Source organism: Scyliorhinus torazame, chromosome 7, assembly GCF_047496885.1.
Source record: "Scyliorhinus torazame isolate Kashiwa2021f chromosome 7, sScyTor2.1, whole genome shotgun sequence".
NCBI classification, from domain to species: Eukaryota; Metazoa; Chordata; class Chondrichthyes; order Carcharhiniformes; family Scyliorhinidae; genus Scyliorhinus; species Scyliorhinus torazame.
The window spans coordinates 32,606,708-32,620,123 of NC_092713.1; the positions used below are offsets into that span (position 1 = coordinate 32,606,708).

At 42.9% G+C, this 13,416-nt stretch overlaps 1 protein-coding gene across 3 annotated transcripts in view; it reads right to left on the reverse strand.

Moving 5' to 3' along the window:
• LOC140426120 (divergent protein kinase domain 1A-like) overlaps window positions 1–13,416 on the reverse strand; it is an 85,631-nt gene that overhangs the window by 33,032 nt on the left and 39,183 nt on the right. For 2 of the 3 annotated variants that reach the window (XM_072510499.1, XM_072510498.1), the window contains one exon: window positions 10,569–10,703. In XM_072510499.1, coding sequence (XP_072366600.1) covers window positions 10,569–10,703 — 135 coding nt within the window. Of the gene's footprint in view, window positions 1–2,526; window positions 2,738–10,568; window positions 10,707–13,416 lie in introns of those variants that run through there. The other variant, XM_072510500.1, reaches the window with a different exon arrangement.

Below are 13,416 nucleotides of genomic sequence, written 5' to 3' on the forward strand. Positions count from 1 at the left end.
AGAGCGCCTGAAGGCAGAGCTCACGAGTCTACAACAAAAAGTCATCATCTCCAAGGTCACTGAACCAACCGACTGGGTCAGCTCGATGGAGTGCGTAAAGAAGCCTTCGGGGGACCTACACATCTGCATTGACCCCAAGGATCTAAACAAAAACATTATGCGGGAACATTACCCCATCCTGAAGAGAGACGAAATCACGAGTGAGATGGCACACGCGCGCTTCTTCACAAAATTGGGTGCATCCCAAGGATTTTGGCAAATCCAACTTGAAGAATCCAGCAGAAGACTCTGCACCTTCAACACGCCTTTTGGCAGGTCCTGCTGCAACCAAATGCCATTTGGCATCATCTCGGCATCAGAGATTTTCCATCGCATCATGGAACAGATGATGGAGGGAATAGAAGGGGTTTGTGTCTACAGCAGTTTCGTGAGGGACACCTGGGTGTAGAAAAGTGCAGACGCAGGGCCCGGCAAGCTGTCTACTGGCACGGCATCAACCAGGATATCACGGACATGGTCCTGAACTGCGAAACCTGTCAGAGGTTCCAACCAGCGCAGAGCAAGGAGATGCTCCAACCACATGACCTAGAGACCTCTCCGTGGTCCAAGGCTGGCATGGACCTATTCCACACGAATGGTCGCGACTATATCTTAATCATCGATTACTTTTCGAACTATCCGGAGGTGCTGAAGCTGCCAGACCTCACCTCACGGACCGACATCAAAACGTGTAAAGAGACATTCTCACGGCATGGCATCCCGAACACAGTCATGAGCGACAATGGCCCGAGCTTCCACAGTCGAGAATGGTCCACGTTTGCCAAGAGATACAATTTCAGGCATGTCACCTCCAGTCCACACTATCCGCAGTCCAATGGCAAAGTCGAAAAAGGGGTGCATATCGTTAAGCAGCTCATCTGCAAGGCCTCGGACTCCGCTTCCGACATAAACTCATAGAATTTACAGTGCAGAAGGAGGCCATTCGGCCCATCGAGTCTGCACTGGCTCTTTGAAAGAGCAGCCTACCCAAGCCCACACCTCCACCCTACCCCAATAACCCCACCCAACACGAAGGGCAATTTTGGACACTAAGGTCAATGTTTTAGACACCTTGCACTACTTGCGTACCGGGCGACTCCCTTGTCCACTGGCATGTCGCCAGCTCAACTCTTGATGAACAGGGACCTGCGGACGACGCTTCCAGCCATACACCTGCCCAACCTTGATCACCTCCCGGTGCTGCAGAAGATGCAGCAGCTTCGCAACAGCCAGAAGCAGGTCTATGGCGCGCATGCCACCAATCTGGACGTGCTATCCCCGGCAACACGGTCAGGATCAAGATACCGGATAGTGGGTGGTCTGCACCGGCTGTCGTTGTTCGACAGGCCGTGCCCATATCCTATGTCATACGTATGGCTGAAGGCTCCATTGTGCAAAGGAATCGAAGGGCACTGCGAAAGGTTGCTTGCCCACAACCGCTTTCCCCTCCATTTCCACATGTCGAACTGCCACCTCGAACCACGAGGCCACCAGTCGTGCCTCCCACTCGCCTGTCAAGACACCATCATCCCCTCCACCACCTCTCCAGCGGGCGACGAGGATCAGACGCAAGCCTCAGAGACTGGACTTATGAGCATTTGTTTTGTTTGTTCTGTTCTGTATTCCTCAGTCAGTCACATTAGACAGACATATTCACATGTATATACATCTTTTTTTTAAAAAAAGGGAGATGTCATGATATGCAAACATGCAACCAATGAACACTCAGAATAGAACACAACCAATGGGCAGTCAGGACACTCAGAGGTGGCATCACCACAAGGGGGCATGACATAAACACTATAAAATGGATGAGGCACTCACACCCTGCCTCTTTCCACAGACAGACATCTAGACATCTAGAGAGTTAGACAGGGTTGATCAGTAGCATCACACCCCAGCACGTGGCTCAGAGCAAGCTGGTACAGTTAGACTGAGTTACTACAGTTAGATTAGCAGAGAATTGACATCATTTGAGAACTGTGTTAATAGTTCAATAAACACATTGAACTCATTTCAGAGTCTGGAGCATCCTTTAGTTAAGACTGCATCAAGTAGCAGCCTGTGTTATCCGAAGCAGCATAACACAACAGTCACCAGTCTATCCAGACTCCCAGGCACCAAAGTTCATAAATAAAACCTAGGAAACTAGTAAGTAATTTTAACTTTTCTTAACACACAAAAAAATATATAAATGTATTCAACTGAAAATTACACGTAGTTCACAACAATAAATACATTCAACAAAGATACAATTCAATATTCAGGGTGCAAATTTCCATTTAGGGTATATTTGCGATTGTCCAGCTTAGTAACAAATTTCACTTGCAAAATTCAATACAAAGACCACGTATCCTCAATGAAATAATAACCTGTGTTTTATAGACTGTGGGAGAGTGAGAATGGTCAAAATATAACAAGTGCTGGATTTTGCAGTCGGCAACAAAATAATGGAGCTTGCTGCTGACATTGAAGGAAGTTGCTCACAAAAGATCTTGCAATCTGTGTGGCATGGACTTTATTCCCCAAGAGGATCTCTGGACCATTTCCGGCGTTTTGGACTTGCATCGGTGCTGCAGGCGGGGGTGAAGGCGGGTGTCCTCGCCTTTGCCTCGTTGATAGCCCGGAGGAGAATTCTGCTTGGGTGGAGATCTCCTCCTCCTCCGCTCAGTGCCTTGGCCTCATGGAGTTCCTATATCTGGAGAAAGTCAAGTACATCATTAGGGGGTCGGTAGAAGGGTTCTACTTGAGACGGCAGCCATTCATTTCCTTTTTCGAAGAGTTAGTCACTGTTGGTTGTTGATGAATTGGGCTTGGGGGTTGTTGAGTATGGATTGTTATTTTGCATTGTATGTTTATGTATTGGTGGTATAGTGTGGCATTATTTTGTTATAATGAGAAATTTTGTCGCTAAAAATATATATATATATATTTATTTTTTTTTAAAGTCAAGAGGATCTCCAGGCCTCCAGCAATTGTGATGTTATCTAGCACGGTAAGCAGCCAACCAACATAAACTGCAAACAGGGACAATAAACCACAGAATCCATTCTCTATAAATTTTTAGATTTTTCAGAAAGCACAATAGGTAATTGGGGCACGCACATGGAATTAAGATAGAGCTAAAACAACCTTTTTTTAAAAATATATAAATTTAGAGTACCCATTATCTTTTCCAATTAATGGGCAATTTAGCGTGGCCAACCCACCTATCCTGCACGTCTTTTGGGTTGTGGGGCTGAAACCCACGAAGACATGGGGAGAATGTGCAAACTCCACACAAACTCCAACAAATTCCAGGGCCGGGATTTGAACTCGGGTCCTCAGCACCGTAGGCAGCAATGCTAACCACTATGCCACCGTGCTGCCCCTGAGCTAAAACAAACTCGAGAGAAATTCAACAATTATAAAATTATTTATTCAGGGCCAATGAAGCTGCTCAGCACTCATTATGAATGTAATACCCCATTAAAAACCAAGTTACACCTCATTCAACAAGCTGTAACTTTAACTTTTACAGCAAGACTAAGAGTGCAAGAAGTGAAGTTCTCATCAATTCAGTGATTTCTAATTAATTAATCCTGCAGGGATCTCCATAATACATCCTTCAGAGAAGCTTGGAATCCTTGACAACAGCTTCTGGATATCTGCAATGAATGGCAAATTCCTGAAACTGTTGGCAACTTCTGAGGAGCAATGATGGTGACTGCTGACTTGTTTTGCTGTCATTACTACACAAAAACCTGACCTATATTGCATAATTAACATGGAGGTACATGTTTGAGAATGTGATGCATTTGTTCGTATAGGTCACAGTTCTTTTAACCCAGTCATTTTCAAACCCGGGTTCGCCACCTGCGGGTGGGTCTCGGGACCATGTGCTGCGGCGTTTCCGATCAGGGGGCTATGCTATTTAAAAATACCGGCTACGACCAGCTTTCAGAAGACCGGTCGTTCTGCGCATGCATGCCCTGCAGCAGTGCGCAGGCTGGGAGCCCAGCAAGACAGAATGTTCTGCTCCTGAAGACAGCACTCCTCCTGAAGACAGCACTGTGACCCAGGAGCAGATATTTTATTTTAATAAATCGCTGGAGTCTTCCTGCCTGGATTGGCGGCAGGGAGATCATGCGCCCATACACTGGCGTCATGTCTTCTGGGTGCGATAGAGATTCCTCCATTTTGCAGCTGCCAGCAGTGCTGGTGTGGGCTCCAGGACCTCTGGTGAACAACCCATGAAGAAGCTGAAAACAGGAACAAAGCAGCATAAAAGATGATTACTCAAGGTATGGGTTTCTTAACTGTGCCACTGCAAATTAGGTTTCAAAGTTCACGTGTTATATGCAAGGAAACATTGGCAAATGAAAGTTTTAAACCCTCAAAACATCAAAGACATTTGAAGACTAAGCATGGCGAGTTAGAGGACAAACCTCTTTTTCAACGGATGCAGTGAGATCTTAAATCATCAGCTGAAGTCATTCTCAGAAATGTAACATTGAATAACAAAGCGTGAGATCATGAGGACCAAGCAGGCTCACCTGTCACGTTAAAGGGAAGTGAAGACAGTGGATCGCAAAGTTTGGGCGGCTAGGGTCACGAAGGATGGTCGGTTGGCAAAAACGGGTCCCGGGCAAAAAGGTTTGAAAAACACTGCTTTAACCCAGGGTTTTTTTCAAACTGTGGATCGCAACCCGCGGGTGGTTGTCGGGAGGGCTGGGAAGCGATTGGTCACAGCGCTCCTGATCACAGAAGAAGTGCCAATGCCACTTTTGAATTGAGATGAAGACCGCGACCGGCTTTTAAATTGAATAATGCAGTCATCCGGCCAGAAGAGGCGACAGAGGCATGCGCCTGGCATGTACACTGATGCCCGTGTTTTTAGTGCAAAATCACAGAAGAGAGATTCTTCCATTTTCTAGCTGAGAGCAAGCAAGGCAACAGGACTGTGAAGAACTGAAAATGGACTGTTTTGTTACAAGGAAGAGGGGGCCAGAGACACAAACAGGCCAGGATCTCACAACTGAACCTGCTGGAGAGCGCTGCTCAGGAGTCCACACAGGACAATGCAGTGCTATTATTAGCTCTGTACAGAGCTCCAGGGACACTGGTGCTAACAGCCAAACAAGAAAAAACTGGAATGGAGAACAAAGCAGTATAAAGATGATTCCTTGTGGTATGGCTTTGTTCATTGTGCCAATGCAAATCAGGATTGTGCCAATTCAAATCAGGACGAAAAGCCCATTTGTGCTATATGCAAGGAAATATTGGCAAATGCGAGTTGAAAACCCTCAAAACGTCAAAGGCATTTGAAGACTAAGCATGGTAAGTTAGAGGGCAAACTTCTTGATCTCTTTTCAGCAAGAACTTCATCAGCTGAAGTCCTCAGCAGAAATGTAACAGTGAATGACAAAACACTTCCCAGCCTCTTGCATGGTAGCTTACCGTGTAGCTAAAAAAGAGAAAATGCCTCACACTATAGCCGAGAGATTCATTCTCTCTGCTAAGCCTTACTTAGTTGCACCTGCCTGTGGTGATAAAGTTTTTATCGTTCCTTTCCAGAGGAGAATTTTCAGATTTTGAAAAGGTAGTGAGAGGAAAACCCTTTAGAGTTTGAGACCCCAGAGTCAATTATTAACTTACAGCGGACTCCAAATGAAGAGACTGCATGGGTCTCACCCTGACAATCCAAAGATGTGCAGAGTAGGTGGATTGGCTACGTTACATTGCCCCTTAATTGGAAAATTTAAAATTTTTTAAAAATTGATAGAAGAGAACCTTCTTCAATCAGTGTTTTGAATATTTGAAATTCTCTACTCCAGAGAACTGGGGATGCTCAGTTGTAGAAAATGTCCAAAGTGGAGATTGATAGATTTAAGCACCGAGTCAGGGATGGCCAACAGCTTCCCAGTTTCCAAAAGCTGAACGACAGTGGAAGAGGTGGTGACCAGAAAGCGATTGCAATTTTCCTGCATTATGTCACTGGTCACATTGAACCTCAGGAACTGCCAGTAGCTCTCGAAAGCAGAATTGCTTCCACTCAGCACTAGAAGGTCCATTAAGAGGCCCGTTTGGAGGGAACGACTCAACAGCATGAGCTGCTCCCTCAACCTCGGGTTCCATGAAAGTATCAAGTTTAGGAAAAAGCGTAATCCATGGCCTAAAATTAAATTCTTCTTTATCCTGCTTCAGGGTGCATCTGCCCCTTCAAACAACAATAGGGCAAGCTAAGTGCTTGGGCCACAGGAATACGGCCATTGGCTCTGATGCATTGATTTAAAATACTGACATTGAGGTACATTGCCCTTGGTGGTAATGAAGACAGTTACACATCCTTCCTCCCATTGCATGCTGCCGATCTGGTGTAACAGGTTTCAATAACCACATTGTTAGCGGATGACCAAAGTTTCCTTGTTCCCGAACGTACTCCACCGAGTGTAACATTAATGTCCCAATTGCCATAATCTTCCTATAATTCCCCACATTGGCAAACTGAGTGGAGACCTTGGACTACTTTTTAAACTCTCCTTTCTTACTGTATGCTACTTTTGAATTCAATGCCTCCCATGTAAGATGTGGAAAACGTGAGAATAATTACATAAATATAGCTCCACTTTGGGCACAGTGAATGGTAGTCTGGGTAGGATGAATGAACACATGGCACTAAATGTGTGAACTATCTGTTGTGAACATGGTCCTTTACAATGGAATTTAGAGTTGTCTGATTTACAATTCCCTTCCACCTCTAGGAATTGCCCTGTGAGCGACTCAGTGAGACTACCATTGCATTCTCCACTTTCAATAGGCTTGAACAGTTAGGCTGATAGTTCCTCTCAGTGGTTTGGCACCGAAGGAGACATCAATGACTGCAGGACATTATTCAGTGGGTAACCCACCAACTGTGCATTCATGGCTCTTCATCCTTGCTGCAGGCTACATTCAATAGCACTGCTTCCTGTATAATACCTGGTTGACCCTGTTGTATAGCGAGATACATACACAGAATTTTCTGGTCAATTCTAAAAAAAAATGTCATTGTGCACAGCAAATGCATGCTGATTTATGCCCCAAATCCAAATACCAAGCAGATAGTACTTCCTTATTGCTCCAGATGGTCCCCAAGCTGTGTTGATATCATGCTGATTAACCTTTGGATAGAGATAGAGCATATCATAAACATACAATCCTTTTTGTTAGAAAATAAATTCAGGGATATTTCTTCTGGTCACATTTAATAACCTAATTCACACACATAAAAACAAGATGTTTAGCAAAATGCAAAGAGGCAGAAATAGGGACAATATTGCAAACTTCCTCATTAATATGTTTTTCATAATCCCAACATTTTTGCTACATTATTCAAAAACAAAATACAATGCAATACGTAAAGAAAATGATGAAACATATTTACCTGATTTTTAGCAAAGAAGTCCAGATTTGTCAACCAGAATGTTGTGAACCAGTGAATAGAGAAAATAAATCTGCTTGTGTGTGAAAAGCTTGATCAAAAATTAGCATAACATCTGATGTTATAATACTAACGCAAGAGGATACTGGAGCTGGAAACAGGGACTATTCAAGATTACACCAGGGTCGGGTGGGGGGGGGGGGGGGGGGGGGGGGGGTGATGCTCTTGAAATGCTGAGGACTCAGATTGCTCTCCTAGTTTACACACAAACATATGAATTAGGAGGAGTAGGCCACTCAAGCCTGCTCTGCCATTCAATAAGGTCATGGCTGATCTGATTAGAATCTCAAACCCACATTTCTGCTACACCCGATAACTTTTCCTCTTGTTATAATAATATAATAATCTTTATTGTCACAAGTAGGCTTACATTAACACTGCAATTAAGATACTGTGAAAAGCCCTTAGTCGCCACACTCCGGCCCCTGTTCGGGTACACGGAGGGAGAATTCAGGATGCCCAATTCTCCTAACTACACGTCTTTCGGGACTTGAGGGAGGAAACCGGAGTACCCGGAGGAAACCCATGCAGACATGGAGGAAACGTGCAAACTCCGCACAGACAGTGACCCAAGGCGGGAATCGAACCTGGGACCCTGGCACTATGAAGCAACAGTGTTAACCACTTTGCTACCGTGACACCTAAATAGATTAATCAATAACCTGTCTTAGTTATGCCTTAAAGATGTGCAAAGTCTCTGCTTCCACCAGCTTCTGAGGAAGAGAGTTCCAGAAACTCATGACTGTCAGAGAAAATAATTCTTCTCATCGATCTTAAATGAGCAACCTCTTATTTTGAAACAGTGACCCTGGTTTTCCATAGTGATGGGGAGTAATTGTCTGTATCATTCTGCTTTGGATTGATAAAATTAAAAATTAAAAATGTTCCAAACAGTTGTTCATATTTCACTGAAAGTCAGACAGTGACCCAAGACGGGAGTCAAACCTGGGACCCTGGCACTGTGAAGCAACAGTGTTAACCACTATGCTACCGTGACAACTAATTAGATTAAGCAATAACCTGTCTTAGTTATGCCTTGAAGATGTGCAAAGTCTCTGCTTCCACCAGCTTCTGAGGAAGAGAGTTCCAGAAACTCATAACTGTCAGAGAAAATAATTCTTCTCATCTGTCTTAAATGAGCAACCTCTTGTTTTTAAACAATGTTTTCCATAGCGATGGGGAATTATTGTCTGTATCGTTCTGCTTTGGGTTTATATAATTTTAAAATGTTCCAAACAGTTGTTCATATTTCACTGAAGTTGCACTTCTCAGAATCACAGAAATTTTTTTTTTTTTTTTTTTTTTAAAAGAGAGAGAGTGAGAGAAAAAAAGGAGAGAGAGAGACCCTCGCAGACACAGGAAGATTGTGCAAACTCCAAATGGACAGTGACCCGGGGCCGGGATCAAACCTGGGTCCTCAGCACTATGAGGCAACAGAATTTAAGAAAATTAGTGCAGGAAAGGCCCTTCGGCCTATCGAGTCTGCACTGCCGCATGAAAGGCACGTGATCTGCCAATCCTAATCCCATTTGCCAGCACTTAGCCCATAGCCTCGAATGTAAGACATGCCAAGTGCTCACCCAGGTACTCTTTAAATGATGAGGCAATCCGCCTCTACCATCCTCCCAGGCAATGCTTTCCACACCGTCACCACCCTCTGGGTAAAAGGATTTTTTCTCAAATCACCCCTAAACCTCTTGCCCCTCACCTTGAACTCGTGTCCCCTTGTAACGACCCTTCAACTAAGGGAAACCGTTGTACCCTATCCACCCTGTCCATGCCCCTCATAGTCTTGTACACCTCGATCAGGTTGCCCCATAGTCTTCTCTGCTCCAGCGAAAACAACGCAAGCCCACCCAACCTCTCTAAATAATTAAAATGTTCCAGCCGAGGCAACATCCTGGTGAATCGCCTCTGCACCCTCTCCAGTACAATCACATCCTTCCTATAATTTGGTGACCAGAACTGCACACAGTATTCCAGCTGTGGCCTCATCAAATGTTCTATACAACTCCAACATGACTTCCTTGCTTTTGGAATCTATGCCTCGATTGATAAAGGCAAATGTCTGCCTTCAGAGATTTTGCTGGAAAGTTCTGATGTGCATTTGAGGTGAAACAGGTGCCTGTTGCTATTTGGAAGAAAATAAAGGCCTCAGAATGACAAGAATTTACCACAACATTTTTGTCAAGCCTGCTGCTCAGCAGTTTGACCACACAGCACGGCAATACATTTAAATTGCTGCAGGGGCTTCAGTAACAATCAAAATACATACAAGTGAAAAGTTCATAGTTTCACTGGAGAAATGGATCTGGTGCTCTACTTCAAAGCTGCACTGTAGTCGTCAATCATGGAGTTGTTGGCCATTGAGTGGATTGTCTTTATGCAGAATCACGGGGAAGTCAGGAAATGAATTCTTCAGAATAAAATGATGCAGCCATGCTCAAAGTAAAGAAATCTCCTCAGCACTTGGACCAATTCCAAGTGAAGCACAGCAGCCTACTTACGATAGTAAACATAATCTGTATCCAATTTTCATCGAATTTTTTGCTGTTCAAAATATCAGATTTTCTGTTCATATTACAATATTGGTCTGTGTGGGGCCTATCGATTTACAAATACCACTGACATCTATAGTAAGGACATGTATTAGATTGACATACTAGGATTGTGATGAACAAGCAAGACTAAATAACTGCAGGTAGGGACCACGTGGCTGTTAACACGAGAAGAGTGGGGGGGGGGGGGGGGGACACAAGGATATAAATTTAAGTATACAAATCTCTTGAGCCTGGTATGTAATTTAATGATGAAAGACAAGAGAAAAAAAACTGCACAAATATATAGTAAGTTCTTTCCAAAGACCACTGCCATACAATCTTTACATTTCATAAGATGTTAATTATAAGGAAAATATTTTGTCGCCATGAGGAATCTTTAATTTAGCATTTGAAATAATACAGGATGATAAAATCATAATGAAGGACAAAATATCAACTTAAGATTTAATACATTTGAACAAAACAGCAGATCCCCTATCAATTAGAATAGAAATATTCATACTTACAATTATTTTTTTGCAGTCATGGGCCCGGCACAATTCTGTATGAGTAGAGTACTGGACATACACCACCCAACTGCCAACAAATACTGCGAGCCATGAAAAGAAGAGATACTTGACACGTACACATGGTAAGCGAGCCTGTGAGCACAAAAATAGCATTTTTCCCCAATTATTAATTTCAGAACAAAGTACACACATAATTATTTTTAAATGGGTTTGTTTCAAAAAAATTACAAGCCATCTTGTAGTTATACGAATCAAATGGTTTGCGGTTCATAGAATTTACAGTGCAGAAGGAGGCCATTCAGCCCATCAAGTCTTCACAGGCTCCTGGAAAGAGCACCCTACCCATGCCCACGCCTCCACCCTATCCCTGTAACCCAGGAACCCCACATAACCTTTTTATTTGGACATCAAGGGCAATTTATCATGGCCAATCTACCTAATTGTACATCTTTGGACTGTGGGAGGAAACCGGAGCACCCGGGAGGAAACCCACGCAGACACGGGGAGAACGTGCAGACTACCGGACCCTGGAGCTGTGAAGCAACTGTGCTAACCATGTGCTACCGTGCTGCCCTGTTCAATCCCTTCGTGTTCTATCAAATCAATCAACTATATAACAAGGACATGAGAAATAAGAGCAAGAAAAAAACCATATCGCCCTTCAAACCTGCTCTGTCATTCAATATGATCATGGCTGATCTCGGCTTCGATTCCACTTTCCCGCCCACTTCCTTGATTCCAAGAGAGACCAGAAATCTGTCTAACTCGGCCTTAAATATATTCAATATTGGTCACAAATTCCACAATACTTTGGGGTAGAGAATTCCCAAAATTTATGACCTTTAGATGAGGAATTTCTTCACTCAAAGCACCTTATCCTGAAACTGTACCTCTAGTTCTAGATTCCCAAGAAACAACCTCTCAGTACTCATCCTGTCAAACCCCTTCGTAGAATATAGACCCAATTTACTCAGCCTCTCGTTATAGTACAGCCCTCTCATCCCATGACCAAACTAGTGAACCTTTGCCATTGAGCTGACTCCAACACCAAATATGTCCTTCATTAAATATGGAAACCAATATCGCAGACAGTATTCGAGGTGTAAACTCACCAAAGCTCCATACAATTGTAGCAAAAGATCTTTATTCTTGAACTGCATCCCCTTACACTAAAGGGCAACATGCCATTTGCCTTCCTAATTGCTTGCTGCACCTGCATTGTGTACACCTTGTACAAGTACACTAGTCTTTCTGAACATGTACATTTACAAGCTTAACACCTATTAAAAATATTCTTACAACTGAAGTGAAGAACCTCACACTTCCCATCTGCCACCTTGTTGCTCATTCACTTAACCTGCATCTCAAATCAACTGGTGTCCTCACAGTTTACATTTCCACCCAGCTTTGTATTGTCTGAAAATGTAGATACATTGCTCTCTGTCTCGGTCTCTTTGTCCAAATCATTGCAATAGATGGTAAATAGCTGAAGCCCCTGTACTTATCCTTACGGCACTTCACTAGTTATAACTTGAAAATGCCCCATTTATCCCTACTCTCTGCTACCTATTTGTTGACCAATCTTCTATCCATCCCAATATATCAACCGTAACTCCATGAGCCCCTATCTTGCGCATTAACCTTTTTTTTTGTGTGGCACTTTTTAAAATACCTTTTGTTGTATATCTATTGGTATTTAACATCCTGAAGGAAATTGGCCGGAGTAGGTAGACTAAGTATTTTAAAACGACAAAATACTTAGATAAAAGGATTAAATGCAAGAGCAGGAGGAAAGTTTTTGCACAGCACGTTGTGAAATTGTGGGAGGCACTTCTTCATGGTTAATGTAGACGATCAGCAACAGGATCGAATATGTCCAGGGAATGACAGACCAGTCAGCTTAATGTTAGTGGTAGGAAAAAGGAGAACATCTCGGAACAACAAAAAAAAGTAGGGATCTTATGAAAAAGCTGTATAGAACCTTTGTTCGGCTGAACAGACTGCTATGTGCAGTTTTGGATGTCGTATTATAAAGAGGGTACACAGAGACACTGGAAGGTGCAGAGGAGATTTACAAGGATGATACCAGAAACTTGTGGGTATACATAATCAGAACAGGGCAATCAAGCTGGGTCCCTTTTTTCATGCAAAAAGGGCTGAATCGACCCAACAGTGGTCTTTAAAATTATCAACGGCTTGGGTAGAGTGGATATAGAGAGAACAATTTCTTTTTTTTTTTAATAAACAATTTTATTGAGGTATTTTTGGGCATTGTAAACAGTTACAGATTACAGAAATATGCAAACAACAACAGAAAACCAACATTTCAACCAAACCATAATGATGTCATTTGCTTTGTCTATGAAAATCTAAACTACATTTTGTTGAAAAGCTTAAATTCAATTTACTGTTAATTACAGGTTCTTTACCATGTAGAAAGGGCCCATTCAGCCCATCAGGTCTGCATTGGTACCCTGAAAGACCATTTGAACTGTAGAAGTGCTGCAAAGTACTCGGACCACAAACATTTCCAAACTTCCCACACATCCCCATCATTATAGATGTGCCATAAATTTTACAACTTCAACATTTATCACACATTTCACAGCAGTTCCTAGAAGTGGCAGCCAGTTTTTTTTTTTTTTTTTTATAAATATATTTAATTGAAAAAAAATTTCCAGACAACAATTTTTCCCCTCTTACAAAGCAAACGTAACAATAAAGACATTTTCAACAATACACAAATAACAAAACCCCATTAACTTTTGACATAAACTAAACTAAAACCCACACCCACCCCCCCTCCCCCCTGGGTTGCTGCTGCTGGTCATCTGTCTTCCCTCTA